We start from the raw sequence: 14,915 nt of genomic DNA, 5'->3' as shown, positions 1-14,915 counted from the left end.
AAGATGATGGACTAAGCCTCCTTTTCCTTGCTGGTGGTCTGGAAGACAATAGATCTTCCGAAACAGTGGTTTGCTCCACTTTGTCTGCAGGAAGCTCGATTTCCTGAAATGCCCCTACGTCAGGAGCAACAACTACTATGGTGGGCTCTTGTTGCGGCTGCTGCTGTTCTTGTTGCGGCTGCTGCTGTTCTTGTTGCGGCTGCTGCTGTTCTTGTTGCAGCTGCTGCTGTTCTTGTTGCGGCTGCACACTTATCTGCTGAGTTTCCGCCTGCGTTGATTGTGTACTACTTTGCGATAATGACATTTCAACAACGCTGCTCGTTAGTAGACTGGCTACCTCTGCAACACTAAAGGCCTTGGGCCTAGGTTGGTGGGGTTGGACCGCTGGTGCTGAGGTGCCCGGACAACGCTGCTGCAAGCGTAACTTTTTTGGTGCCAAAAAAAACATTGGCCGGCACACCAGTCGTGGTTAATGGCACTTCCTTTTTCTGTTCCTTCTCACCGGCAACTTTTTTGGTACTGGACCTGGTACCTTTCTTTGGGGGCCATCTTCTTCAGATGTCAGGCAGGATGCAGATGCACAACAAGTTATGGTCACACGTGGACGTGATGCACAGCAGGACGTCTGTCTGGTTGGCAGTACAACCGGTGATGATGATGACACCTCCTCCTCTGGCTTTTTGTGCTCCTAAAAGCAAATAAGTCAGGAGAAGAACATCAGTGAAATGTTGCATTTGTTGTTGTGGTTCAGTTACTTACTACTGTACTAGTGCAAACAAAACATATAGTCTAGCCATTTCTGACTTTTTTTCAACAAGGGCTATGTTATACTACTGTGTACAGTCACACACTACACTCTCGGGAAGGATAGGAAAGTTAATAAGAACCACCAAAATAAAAATGTAATGGAAGTGGGGTGGACCCTATTTGCCATTAAATTATTTGAGCATCCCATCATCCATGGAGCTGCTGCTGGCAAAGGGGGTGGATAGATGGAAGCAGTAAGACAATAGGAAAACCATGCAGGCCTATATGGCAAAAGCAGGACACTAATAACTCCCAACACAAAAAAAGGCCACCAGCAACATGGACACTCACAAATCACAAACAAGCAGGGGGCCTGGGAAACACCAGGATCTGACAAAAGGCTTATAAAAGCCAGGTAAAGGATGCATGCTAAAGCACACTGCTCTACCTTTTTAATGCAACAAAATGCAAATACGAACATTCACAGGCCCCAAAAAGGTCTGCAGGGTGCATGCATTGCACACCAACACACACCAGACACACACAACAAAAGCATGTCTTTAAGACAACCAACATCAGAAAGCCCACCCCAAAAAAACACACTTGACAACTCAATCCAATGCCATCCATGCCCTAAATGATGTGTAAATTCAACAGACCACACAGAAACACTTGATTAATACAGCTGTGGCTACCTGCTCAGCCTCTGAGCCTACTGGATGAAAGCAGGCCTGTTGTTGGCAGACAAGGCCAGACAAGCTTGCAGGCCTAGGCTTCAAAATGGCCACCAGCCACATGGCCAGGCCCAACAACATCAGAAAGCCCACCCCAAAAAAGCACACTTCCCCAACTCAATCCAATGCCATCCATGCCCTAAATGATGTGTAAATTCAACAGACCACACAGAAACACTTGATTAATACAGCTGTGGCTACCTGCTCGGCCTCTGAGCCTACTGGATGAAAGCAGGCCTGTTGTTGGCAGACAAGGCCAGAAAAGCTTGCAGGCTTAGGCTTCAAAATGGCCACCAGCCACATGGCCAGGCCCAACAACATCAGAAAGCCCACCCCAAAAAAACACACTTCCCCAACTCAATCCAATGCCATCCAGGCCCTAAATAATGCTTGAAAATGAAATACATTAAAAAAAACACCAAAGGAACAGTTGCTTCATCATGCACACACCCATGAGGCCATGACTAGCTCGGGCCTACTACTGACTACTACTACCCACAACATTTTTTTAAAAAGGAATGATAGTTACCAAAAATAAATTGTAGTTACAACAACTGCAATGCCCCCAATCAAACAGACACAACAACCACTTACTAGTAAAATATCCAATTAAAAAATCCTCAAATCCAATTGCAATGATGCAGCAGACAAAAAGAGTGATCTTTCCAGCTCAAAATCCAAAGGCAGAATGAGCAGGAGATGGACAAAGCACTGGGAGGAGCCTGCTGGACAGGAACAGGAAGTTGGAGATTCTGTGGCACTTCCTCCCTCTCCCCACCTTTTTAAAAAAGGACTCCTTGCACAAAAAAGGACAGCCAAATGTCAATCTGAGGAGTTGTTTTCATCCAAATCATCATTTGCAGAAGGTTTCATGCTGCTAGAGCTGATATTCTTCTCCAAATTGAAAATGTTACATGTTCGAGTTCTTGAGCTTCACATTACTTCCTCCGGATGTCGATGGCGTGTCCAAAATGACTTGATCGCGTTCGCTCGCTCCCTATCGCGTTGGATATGACGTGTTCGGAGTCTCTTTCTCCTTTTCGCGTTCGATATGACGTGCCCGCGTCCTCACGCTCTCGCTCGCGGTGGAGAATGACGTGTTCGAGATTTCAATCTTCTCATACTCTCGCGGTGCATGATCGCGAGAAGAAAGACGTGATCGCGCGACAAATGACGTGATCGCGCGACAAATGACGTGATCGCGCGACAAATGACGTTAATGCGGGCGCGAACTGTCGTGAGACAGCGCAAATGGCTACCAACAATCCAACATCTCGTGGAGAACGCGACCGAATCGGGAAAACTTGTCGGCGAACGCAGGGATTCAGGTAAGGCGATCGCCTGCACGCGAGAATGTATTTTTTTACAGCGCGAGCAAGAAAAAAATTACCGGTAAGATGCGGATAGCTAAAATTTTGACATTTTCGCGATTTTCCGCGGAACGCGAAAGTGCCAAATTATCGCAATTTCCGCGAGCGGAACGGAATTTTGGCCCGGGCCTACTCATAAATAATGGTTTCCGCAAGGCATTGGCAACGGGATCTGTCACGAGAGGTGCCCTGCAAAGGGGACATTCCCTGTCATGGGGGTGCATGGTTGTCTCCCCATCTGTGACGGTAGTCTGGTGACTAGAGCTGACAGAACACAGTCCAGCCAGGTCCACAGCACCTGACGGACTCAGACATACTTGGCAATTAGTGTGATAATTATTGCTTGTTACCCTTAGGCCACAGGGCCTTGGAATTACACCGTGCAGCTAACTGAAATGCCAAGAAGCATACTTATTTTGTATAGTCTCTCAGAGGAGAGTTAGGCTAATCAGCCAAGGCTTATTGTTGATGGATGATGCAGGTTTAAGATTACAGATACAGTTACCTTTGATATAGCACACAATAACATGAATGTCTAGTTGTTGCACAGTCTAAAATTTGTTTTGCAACTCCTAATGCCCATCATTTGAAGAACAACTATGTAATCTCATGCACCTGTCCTCTGGGAGGCAAAAGCCACATGGTCACGTCTCTGCTTACAAAAATGGAGTTCGGACACAATAGTCTTAACAAACTATCACCCATTACACTGCTACATGTTATGACTAAGGTAAGGGAGAAACATCTTGTACAGTGACTATCAAACTTCCTAGAAGCACAGGAAATACTGGATTGGATGCATGCAGGATTCTGCCCTCAGCATGGTACTGAGTCTGAAGCTCTTGAAGTTCTTGATAAAGTGCTGACAATTACTGTTGACCATTCAATTCTGGTTGACCAACTAAGGACTGCAGGCCTTGGAATGGTTTGAATTGGTCTAGTCTGATATGACCGGGTGGTCTCCCTCCGTTCCATTCTTTGGAAACCAAGCTGAGGCGTGATGTACCACAGGGTAATACAGCATTCTCCCTGTGTACAATAACTTGTGAAGCTGATTTGGGCGCATGGTGTTCAGACTTTCTTCTATGAAGATAACACTCAGCTGGTCCTTACATTTGACTAAGTCGCAACTAATAACATCAGTCATTTAGGAGATTGTCTTATGGACACTAAGCACTGGGCGGCAACTACCTAAATCTAAACAGAAATAAGATGAAGATTTTAGTAGTGGGAAGTGACTGCTCATGCTCTTCTAAGCCACCTGCTCTTTGGTGGGACACACCATAAAACTGGAGATACGATCAGTAATCCTGATGTTGCCTTCAATGACCGTCTCATATTTGACAGTCAAGTGAAAAATGGGTGGATCACAGACATTCCACAGTTAAAACATTGCACAAAACTCAGTATGTTTTGCCACCAGCCCTATTTTGGACAGTGATGAAAGCCTGTGTCCTCTCTCATTTAGACAAATATAACTCTGTTCACCAGAATCATGAACAAAACACATAGACTCCAAAAACTAGCTATGAAACTTGCTTGCGATCTCATACATTTTGACCCTGTCTCCATTGAGCATTAGACAGACTTTCAGTACACATACACTTTATAGACTCTCTATTGCTCTGTATGGTTTACCATGCTGACTATCTGTGGGGTTCAGAATTCCTCTGTGATGCAATCACTCCCTAAATCCAAAAGAGGACTTTGTTTGGAGGACCCTCTCCCTGTTTGAAGTCTGGTGGGGTAAGTGTTGTAAAAGATCCTTTAGAGGTCTGTCACTTCAGCGGTAGAATGGCATTTCTCTCAGTTTGCCTTGGCTATCCAGCTTTGCAAAATTTGTAGAAATTTAAATTTTTTTGGTCTGTCAATCTAGTTTCCCCTTGTTTTCTGTTTTGAGGACTTATAGCCACAATAATCTCCTGGGTGTAGTCACACACTGCAAATAATTAAATAAGATAACAAGAGTATATTAGAGGTTGTGAACAATCTCTGTTCTCAGAAAACAACTCAGGGATTGACTTAGATCTTTGCGGGACTCCCGTCGTCCCTCCGTGGCCTGCCGTATTTAGATGTGGGCTGCCTGAACTGCCGCCTGCATCGACAGACTGTTTACCACTGTTTAAGCGGCACACCTCCCTCGATGCGGAGCACTTCATTGCTGGCTAATAGTTCTCTGTCGCTGGCGGGTTTGGGCCAAGCCAATTCAGATTTCAGAGTTGTGCTGGCGGTGTTCTAGCACATATAGGTTGTTTTTGGTGAAAAATATATGTAGGTAATGTGTCCTGCCCTTGTTTTGTACATATAGCATAGCACACATACAACATACACACACTATTGAATGCACACACACATGCACCATAAACTCAACACCCACAACTACCACAGTAAAAATAAAAAACATTTCAGTGTCAAAACAGGTGCCTTCTTTTTACCTCGATGAGTAGGAAAATGAACACTAATGCATAACACATGTGAAATAAATTGCATGTAAGAGCAAAGTAAAAAACAAGAGGCTAAAGCTAATGTTGCCACACGATTCATAGTAAAATATGGTTTTCGTCGTGGTGAAGTCGTAGCAGCAAAGGAGGGACCTGGACAATGGGGTTCAAGACAGAAACAGAAGTGGGAAACAGAAAAAAAGTTAAGGTTTTACCTCATTTCCTTCGATTCTGCCGACTCAAGTATGGAGATATCCCCGCCACAACTGTCCTGATGGAAAGGCACATAGTGATTAGGTCGGCGGAAATCCTGGCTGGACTCCCTTTGACAGCCGCTTTTGCCTATGGTGCCGTTGACGCGGGAGGGAAATCCTGGTAGAGTTGGCGGCACTCGGACGGACTTGCCAACATCTTAATCGACAAGTCAGTTGGTGGTTAAACTGTTAAAAAAGTGACGGCAGAACCAGATCTGTGAAAATCTAAATCAGGTTCTCAGTGTTGAATGCGTCTATCAAAGTACAGGGCAACGTCAGAGTGTTTGTAATGCTCATTCAGCGAGGTGCTGCCTACTTGTTTGGCATGAGCAGATTACAATGATTTCATGACTGCATTTCCGGTCAGTGTTACTTGGTTGTTTGCCAGGCCAAAACCGCATTGCTAGATGGAGATTAGGTGCAACCTTGAGGATCATGTTGGCAGATGCTGGGTGCCAGTGTGTCGAGTGCTGAATGAAGAGTTGAACCGCCAATGCTGGTTGTGCTCATTGAGCGTGTTGGTACTTCTGGGAAGACCTCCTAGCCTGAGAGGATAAAGTTAGCACACCAAAAGGGGATACAAACATATGTGAGCAGGGCGAGGTGCCGCCGAAGCTCAGGATGATGCAGCCTTTGTAGTCAGATTGCTATTTGGGATCCATGTAGCGGGAGTGCAGATGCTGCTGCAAGAAACCCATGGTCAGCTTGGCCGGTGAAATCAAGGCCATAGGAAGGAACAACACCTCAGGCAATCTGCATCAAGGCAGCAGTTTTGCCCTTGGAGATCCCTCGCTGATTTTCTTCCTCCAGTTCTCCCCGGTCACAGAAACAGCATGCCAATTCCTCAATCTTGTGTTTCCTTGGCTGTTAAAGGAGAACAGCAACGCTTACTGACCCTAATCCCATCCTTTTGTTTGGAGCATCACTAAAGTCAAATGGTAAATGGATATTCTGGTCTCAAGCCAATTTCCAGATGATGGTGCCAGTCTAAACAGCCACTTAGATTTTGTTGCAGTCTTGAAAATGTGGCAGAAGCCAATTCTTTATTTTGGGCAGTCCAGTCCCAATGTGATAAAACGTCCCACAGTGTTTTGGGGTCTCTGAATCCATGGTAAACAAGGACTTTCCATAATACTTGCAGGGGTTTTGAATTCACTCCGCACACTTCTCAGTTAATCAAAAGTTGTTCAGGAGTTGCCGCTCATCATTCCAATCTACCATGGGATACAAAGTATAAGCACGGGAAGGGTAGACATTGCAAAGCACAACTCTGCCTTCAGGTGACATCAAGTAACAATGTCCTTGGAATGTTCTTTGGGTGAGTGTCATTTCTTGCAGTCCACTTGCTGGCTTGATGCATTTTTCTCATATCAATGAGGTAAATAAAGAGGTTCCCTCTTTGGACTCTCTTTAGTTTAGTGGATCCAAATCAGACAGACAGCAATCTGAGCTACACTGTTCTGTGTATGGAGAGAGGAGAAAGATCACTGCAGACACAGACGGGGACAAAAAGGAGAGACAGTTGTCAGCAAAGTTTACAGATGTCTGCCATATTAAAGAACCATCTTGAGCTAGACACAGGCATATTTAGATATGGGCACCACGAGATAGCATACCCCATTATGTACCCATATGCATGCACAACAAACGTACTAATACATCTCACATTTAGGGGAAAATTAGAGGGTTCATGTCATGAAAGACAGGCCATATTTTATCATTAGGAGACAGTTGGCATTTCCCAAAAGGATTGCAGCAAAAATGGCCTCTTTGCCTAAACCAAATTCAGCTGTTAGAAAACACCTGTTGAATCTGGACCCACATTTTGGACTAGTAGTCCGTCATGTTGTAAAGTGATATAGGTGGCATGAACAGGTATGCTTGGTCTGAAGTCCCATCGCCATCAGAGTAAGGTAGTCCTCTGTGGAACAACATCCAAGTCACCCTATAGCACCTCATGTGGCATGTAGGTCCGAGCAGGAGATATCCCAAGTGTATCAGGAGCAGGGTGGCACAGGGGTTCTGTGCCGTGAACGTGCAACCATTAAAGTGCCTAATTTATTTCTATACCTTTCTTGAAGGTGTAGAAGAGAAGTAGAGTAGTGTCACTAACTCTTAAGCCCACATGCCACCAAGGAGAACATGAGCAAGGCTTTTGGGGGTCAGTAGATAGCCCTCTCCGCCATCTCCCTTCGTGGGAGTAATAATTGAGAGGGACAGGAATGGAGCATTCAGGGTATTGCCTTTACTCCGTTTGAGACCAAATCATATTGGAGATTTTTACCAAAATTCCCAAAAGGCATTTTATGGGACTCTAGTAGTACTACTTAACTTGTTACAAAATGAAATTCACAAACCTACAGCCCGAAGTTTACACCTGTGCCTCTACTATATTTGCAGTTCTGAGATCGCTGCCTTGGAGGCGGAGATCTCTGCACACATATATCATTTATTAGTAAAGGTGAGAGGGACAAGGGGGAGAGGTGAGAAAATTGGGGATAACCAGTGCTTAATTTGTAAACAAATAAGTGCCGGGGCCTTAGTGATGAGGCCACCGCAGTTTGCACTACACATTTCCCCTGCCAGCGCTGCCAATAACAGAACTTATACAACTACTGCCCATCACACTGCTACAAGTGTGAGAATTCAGACTGTTCAAGGCCCCGAAGCTTTAAAAATGGTTTGGGGGGCTGGCATTAGTTGTTTTAAACATGTATTGAATTAATAAATAACTTTTTTCCTGCTCATCTTTAAATGAGCAGCTGTTCCAAGTGCCGGTGCGAGCAGTTAAGTGCAAGTGCCGAGCACCGGAAAGCAGCGGCTCAAATTAAGCACTGGGGATAACTACTACAAAAATAGATAGGGTTAAGGGAATTTAAGGAGGCGTTTAGGGAGGGACATGCCAATACAAATACCACCCAAATAAGAGTAAAATAATTGCTATTTACAAAATACACTTCTAATTTTACTACAGCCCAAATGGTGACAAAGCAGTCTTAAACGTCCTGTAGGTCAATCTTAGAATAAGTCAAGCACCTCCTCTGATACTGCAACACACTCCCATAGAAAAAAAACTATAGGTGACTATACCACTAACACCCTATAAGAAACAATGTAAAATAAACTAAATTAATTCTAAATAAAATATTCCTATATATTATTTCTTGAAGTTACAACACAAGTATAATTAATGTAACATTTTATTTTTTAAATGTAATATTACATTTTCATTTAAAAAAAAAAAAACATTATATGATAAACTTACATTGAAAAGTCTCAACATTATTAAAATTATTGAAAAAAATAACGTATACCAAATTTGTGACTAATTAAATAAATATAAAAAGGTAGTGTGGGTAGGTGACTTTAATTTTAAAGTATTATTCAAAAATAATATTTGAAAAAATTCATCCACGTTTGGAAATTAATTTTCAATTTACTCCAAAGTTACATTTCGAGAGGGTAAAGCATTGCATCTTTTTCTTTAAGACATCACGGGTTAGTATTATTTGTTTAAAATTACTTTACATTTTTATTTTACAATAAATAATTCCGTTTTTCTTTTTTTTTTAAACTAATGTAATTAAACTTTACTATATTTTCCTATACAAAGATCTCAGCCCAGTGATGGAAAGCTCCACCAACCATTGTAAAGTTACTAATAGTAACTTTAGACTTGTACATTCAGTCCCCAGAGCCTTCAACCTGTCATTTGAGGGAGTGAATGTGTATTGAGCCTATTGCTAGGTGCAAATCTCCACTTGCAAATGGTGAATAGAAAAAAAGTGAAGATTTACACTAAAGGTATAGGAGTAGATCGACACGTGAATAGATCTACACATGCAAACTTATATTTGTGAATTGGTCTTCTCTTTCGTACAGTACATTCTGCCGAGTGCCTGGCGTAACGTAAGACCAATTGGAAGCTCTTCTTCAGGATATTTTGTTGCATTGGAGACTTCGCATTCATTGGATTCTATTTTACATACTTCTCGGTGCATCAAAATTATGTATTCCTTTTCTTGTCCATAAGCAAGTAAAAAAATGAAGTATTCAAGTGAATAAACTTTATAGTTTAATACAAAAGGATACTATTTTCTAATATGTTATGTTAATTTAAATTTGTAAAGCGCTTAATACCAACTGGTCTCTAATAGCACAATGTGTGTTGATCTCACTGAAGCAGGTTTGTGATCATTGATACTTGTGTGTGAAGTAGGTGTGAATGAGGAGAAGGCGTTTTATGGGCATGTTTAGGGAAGTTCCTTTGCCAGGCCATTTTAGCTGGGAGTCAGTAAACCCAGTGGGTTGGAGAAGGCATCTCCCTTGCTCCAGGGTAACGTGGGCCACTGGATAAGCAGTTAGGAGAAAGCCAGTGACTGCACATCGCTAAGATATTGACCAATCAGAGCTAGGGAAGGCTTTGGTTTCCAGCAACTATCATAGAGATGGGACTGGGAGGCCCCCATATCAGAAGCTTCTGGTCCATGATGAAGGGTCATATCTATCAACCTGATGCTTTGAGCTCAATGCATATCTCTCCCTTTTTCTAGCGCATCAGCTATAAGTACCATTTGCTATTTACATCATCTGTCTCATGATAATAGTTATGGAACAAATAATGGGCACTGTCCCCCTCTGAACAGACTTTTCTCTGTCTCTTTCTCTCCTTGTGTTTGAGAGCCGTAACTCAGACAGGGTGTTTGTCCCACAGGACACCTGCCGTAAAGTGAAAAAGTCTGTAGAAGATGCAGAAATGAAAACCAACGCTCTGAGGCAGAATTCTCTCGTCCTGGAGGTAACTGTTGTGTCCAGCGGGACATCACTCTTCACTTTAGCTTATGTTATGTTATTTATTTAGTTGTTTAATGTGGACTAGACTATGCTGACCCTGTTTAGATCACCAATGTATTCTCCTGTTGACCTTTTGGATCTGACATAGACCTTGCACTTGTGATTTATGTTCTCAATATACTCTTTAACTATCAGGAAGCTGTGTCATTTCGGCTGCTTCTGACCCAGCTATGTTTTTCTATTCATAACTGTGGCTTGTAACCATGCTGTGGAATCCTCTGAACACACGAGACCTGTCACTTATCTCTCCTTGTCAAGTGGTCCTGACCCATTCCTAGATGTTGTTGCTCCTCAGTTGTTAGGTGCATCTTTCACACTTGTAGACTGTGATCCTCTGTAATGACTTGTCTCTCTTTTCTTACAATGTCACTGGTCACTTATGAGTATTGCGTTCCTGTAGTGCACTGCCACTCCCAGAGCAGCATCCTGGCGTAGATTTGCCTGATCATTTTTTTTTCTGCTTTTGCTGGTAACATTATATGTATGCAAAAGATGTGTTTTGCACTGAGCCTACTTGACTTGTACTGCAATTCCCAATGATACCCTTAAAGCCTAGTACTTTTAAAAAAAGTAGAATGATTGACACATCAACAGCGCACACCCTGCCGTTATGGTGGTATTGCAGCCCTTTTAACTAGCCGAGGCTATCACTAGTCAAAGGTTTCCATCGCAAACCAGAGTCTAATTTGGTTTTCTAGCGGTGGGTGGTCAGTAGGTAGGCACTAGGTTTTAAGTTTTAAGATGCCGCGTCACAGCATGGAGAAGAGCTTTATGTGGGTTTTGGTGCATAAGGGACACCGAAGAAGGTAAGTCCATACAGAGGCAAATGTAACATCTGTGTGAGTTTGCAAAGTCATAAAGGTTGTGGAGACAAGGTGGCTCTTCCCACTTTATCATAATGATTACAGGGAGAATATTCGAAGTTTCAGATAAATCCTTGCTGGGCTTTTTCTGGTGTCAAAAAGTCAAATAAGGGCTGAGGAAGTTACAGGCTTGAATAGGGCCTTGGCCTGTGACCACGCTCCTTTTTTCATTATTTCCTCAATACAGGCTTCAATCCACGTGTGTGGCTTAAATATATAGGATGTTCCTAGTACATGCATTAGACAACTATAAGAAATTCTGGGAACCAGTTGGTGGCAGAGGTGCATGGGCAGATGGAAGAACAATGACAAGAAGGTTATTTCGCACTTCGAGGAGTTAACATCTACCCAAGGGTTCAACCAAAGAAGGACACTTTATACATATCGTCTGGAGTTGTTGGCTTATCCAAGCATGGTAGATAGAGCAATTGGGCGCACTTGCAGTGGCTGGATGGGCTTCAGAACTCGGCCCCAGCATATTTCATCGGGATCATTGGAAGACCTCAACTTATCTGAGGGGTTGTAGTCTTATTGCTCTGAGGCTGATGACACAAGAGTAGGACATTGCATGTCACTAGAAGCATGTCTCTACTAAGGTAGAGCGACTGAGAAACCAGTTTGCGAGGCCAGAGGCTCCCCACAAAAACACAAAACGTTGTGGGCGGATGGCAGGAACTTATCATGTCCCTTGAAGGATACAATTCCCGAGGGGGTGTGCAAAGGGTAACTTAGAGTAATGAGAAATGCATCCACAGCCACAGAGGTACATGTATTTATGCATGCAGTAGTCGCAGGCAAGAACCAACGAGCTTCTACGTGCATGTTTCATAATGATAGAGATTTCATTAATTTGATTTCTTTTTATGAAAATGAATAAATAGAAGTTAACAAAGTATTTAACTGAATCACTGAAAATTGTAGAACAATGTGCTAGGAGAATGCCAAATGCTTGTAATTGTGGATTTAGGCCTTCCTTTGTCTGGAAGTGTTTTCACTTGACCATTTTTCCAATCCAAATTATAAATGTTCAAATTGTGTTGACTTAATTTGGCAGCTTGTTCTTTGCTTGTTTTATTTTCACTCTTAAGATCTTCCCTACCCCGTTGTCCATCTACACTGTTTCTTCCTCTTGCATTAATTGTCCACTCTTTTTCCTCTGTTTCCCTCACTTCTTATCTTGCTCCTTCCTCTGCTTTCTGTACCTGTACTCATGCTTGTTTTTCTTTTTTTATTCATCCTGTGTATGGCTTCACATAATGCTCCTCTCAATCAACTCCATGTAAAATCTTTTCTGGAAGGAAAATATGGCAGACACAAAGGGGAAGAACTTGCAGCTATTCTTGAAAGAATAAACAAAAGTTTAAAAAGTTGTAGTCCTAAAAGACCACTGAATTATGAAGATGGCACTGTGAAGACTTCTTAATTCAAAAGAAGGCACAATTAAAAGAGAACAAATGCACACCATAAGAAGTACAGATAAATGGCCAAGCCTGAAAGTCGAATAGGCAAAATAACTGGTGCAACTGGCTACCACTAGGTTCCTGGCCAATCAAATCTGGCCTTGTAATTAGGCTCAGAGAAATCATTATTGTCATTCCTAAGACGTATAGCTTTACAGCTTTTATAGCATTGTAGATTTTCAATTAAACATGTTGGTAGTTGAATAAGACTTCAGAAAACATTCGGAGGTATTTCTTCTCCTTTTTGATTGCCCGAAGAAAGAGTGACTCTTAAGTAGCCATGTTGCCAACCTGCACAGAATGGTGAGCATGAAACGTGCCAAGTGACTTCTTAAGAGGGTCTCATAAAGGAGGAAAACCTATAAAAGTTTAAAAAACACTTCCTTGGTCAATCTATAGTTTTGGTTGAAGATGAAGATTTGAACTGAAAATCTGCAAGGACACAAAGTCCACCTGACACCAGGAAGGAGAAAAGAGATAATCAAGAATACGAATCCAAACGAAGTGTGATGAAAAATAAGGAAACAAATGCATTGCAAAGAATCTTCCTCTAATGACTGTCTCAATTATACATGATTCCACAGGAACTGACATCACAGAACATTACTCAAACTCCATCTTAAATTGGGTATCTTGAATAATGTTCTATAGTCAATCTACCATCTTGGGAAGGGCTGGTTATGAGGCTTGTCACTTTGTTTGAAAATTGAAGAACAAAACCAAGTTTGATATCATCAGTTCCACACTAGATTCCAGGACACAACTGCCCTTTTTGATGCCTGGCGCTACAGGCAACTAGCAGAATACCGTTTTGGGTGAATGTGAGCACAGAGAAAACAGAGCCATGTGGGTAGCACAAGTGATCAGCGTTCCTGTGCTCAATGCTTCAAGAACACGCCAGCCTGTAGAACAAAACGCTCTCATTCATGTGTTGAATAAATGCAATCTTCGTCAAGATCCTAAAAAAATTACTCTTTGCACTGCTGTACCAACAGGTACCGTGTCACTTGATGAAACCCAGTTAAGAAGTATGGTTATCATCTATGGTAAAAGATCATATTCATGAGAGCTACACCATTGGCAAGAGCCTCAGACTTCAACTTCTTGTGGCTCTTCAAACTGTTCACTTTGACAGCTGGAATGAAGCAACATCTACTCACTTAATGAAAGCTGAAGATACCAGTAACAGAGAAGACTATCCTTTACAGGCAGATAAGATGGAGGAAAGAATATTGCCCTACTAGACCTCCCACACATGTTCACACTCCTTGTCAACATTACATGTCTCCTTCCCATTTCCTTGTTTTTTTTATTCACTATTAATGGAGCCAAAGGCTCATGAAAGCAATAGGCGCTTATGTTTTCAGAAATGCAGCCACAATGAAAGTCAATGCTTGGTCTTACGTAGAGTGATTGAAATAAATTGATGTGTTATAATGCAAAGCAATGAATGATCTGGTGATAAGTGTTGATCCCAGTAATTCAGTGTAGTAAAACATTGATTTACCTATCACTCTAAAGCACTCTGCCTCTCCCAATATCCACCTTTCTGTCTTTCAATTCCAGGACAAGCTTAATTACCTGCGTTTCAAGGTGCAGGACGAGGACGTGGGCAAGCGGGAAAAAGAATGGCAGGAATTGGAGGAGAGGCTGACAACTGGCATCACTAAGGACACTGCTGAGGAACTTTTCGACCCAATGTCTAGCTTCCAACCACTGCCCCTGGGTCCTGAACAAATCCGGATCCGAGAGCTGCACAGGGCCATCACTGTAATCGTGGCTTCCATTGGGAACCTGCAGTACTCCCTAGAAAGGAGTGCCCAGGAGGCAAGGAGGGAATCAGAGCTAAACGTGCTGCAGGAGATGAAAGTCATGACGGTTTCACTGGAAGGAGTGAGGTACCTTTGAGGAGGCGTAGGATGCTGGAGTCTGTAGCCTTAGCTGGAGGGGAATGGCCTGCATTGACAATGGCCTCTGTGGGTGCAGTTTACAGTAACTGGCGCTCCCGTTTCAGGCTTGATTTAGGATGATACTGACCCAACCAGTAAGCATTGTTTGGGTTAATCTAGAAAGTAGTTTTTTGAGTTACCGATCACATTGTGTTAATGTGCTAATACGGGGGTGGCTTGGGTGACATTGATCCAGCTGCAATTGTAGCAGGGTGATGCAGAGCTAGTAGCCAAAGATAGATT

General features: G+C 42.7%; 1 protein-coding gene across 1 annotated transcript in view; it reads left to right on the top strand.

Moving 5' to 3' along the window:
- The window catches only part of TSKS (testis specific serine kinase substrate), a 332,589-nt gene that overhangs the window by 259,564 nt on the left and 58,110 nt on the right, over nt 1–14,915 (top strand). The window contains exons 4-5 of the mRNA XM_085614340.1: nt 10,261–10,344; nt 14,290–14,621. Coding sequence (XP_085470466.1) covers nt 10,261–10,344; nt 14,290–14,621 — 416 coding nt within the window. The remainder of the gene's footprint in view (nt 1–10,260; nt 10,345–14,289; nt 14,622–14,915) is intronic.

Source organism: Triturus cristatus, chromosome 7 (genome assembly GCF_964204655.1).
Source record: "Triturus cristatus chromosome 7, aTriCri1.1, whole genome shotgun sequence".
NCBI classification, from domain to species: Eukaryota; Metazoa; Chordata; class Amphibia; order Caudata; family Salamandridae; genus Triturus; species Triturus cristatus.
The sequence above is the reverse complement of the archived record's forward strand: the minus strand, read 5'-3'. Positions and strand labels throughout refer to the sequence as shown.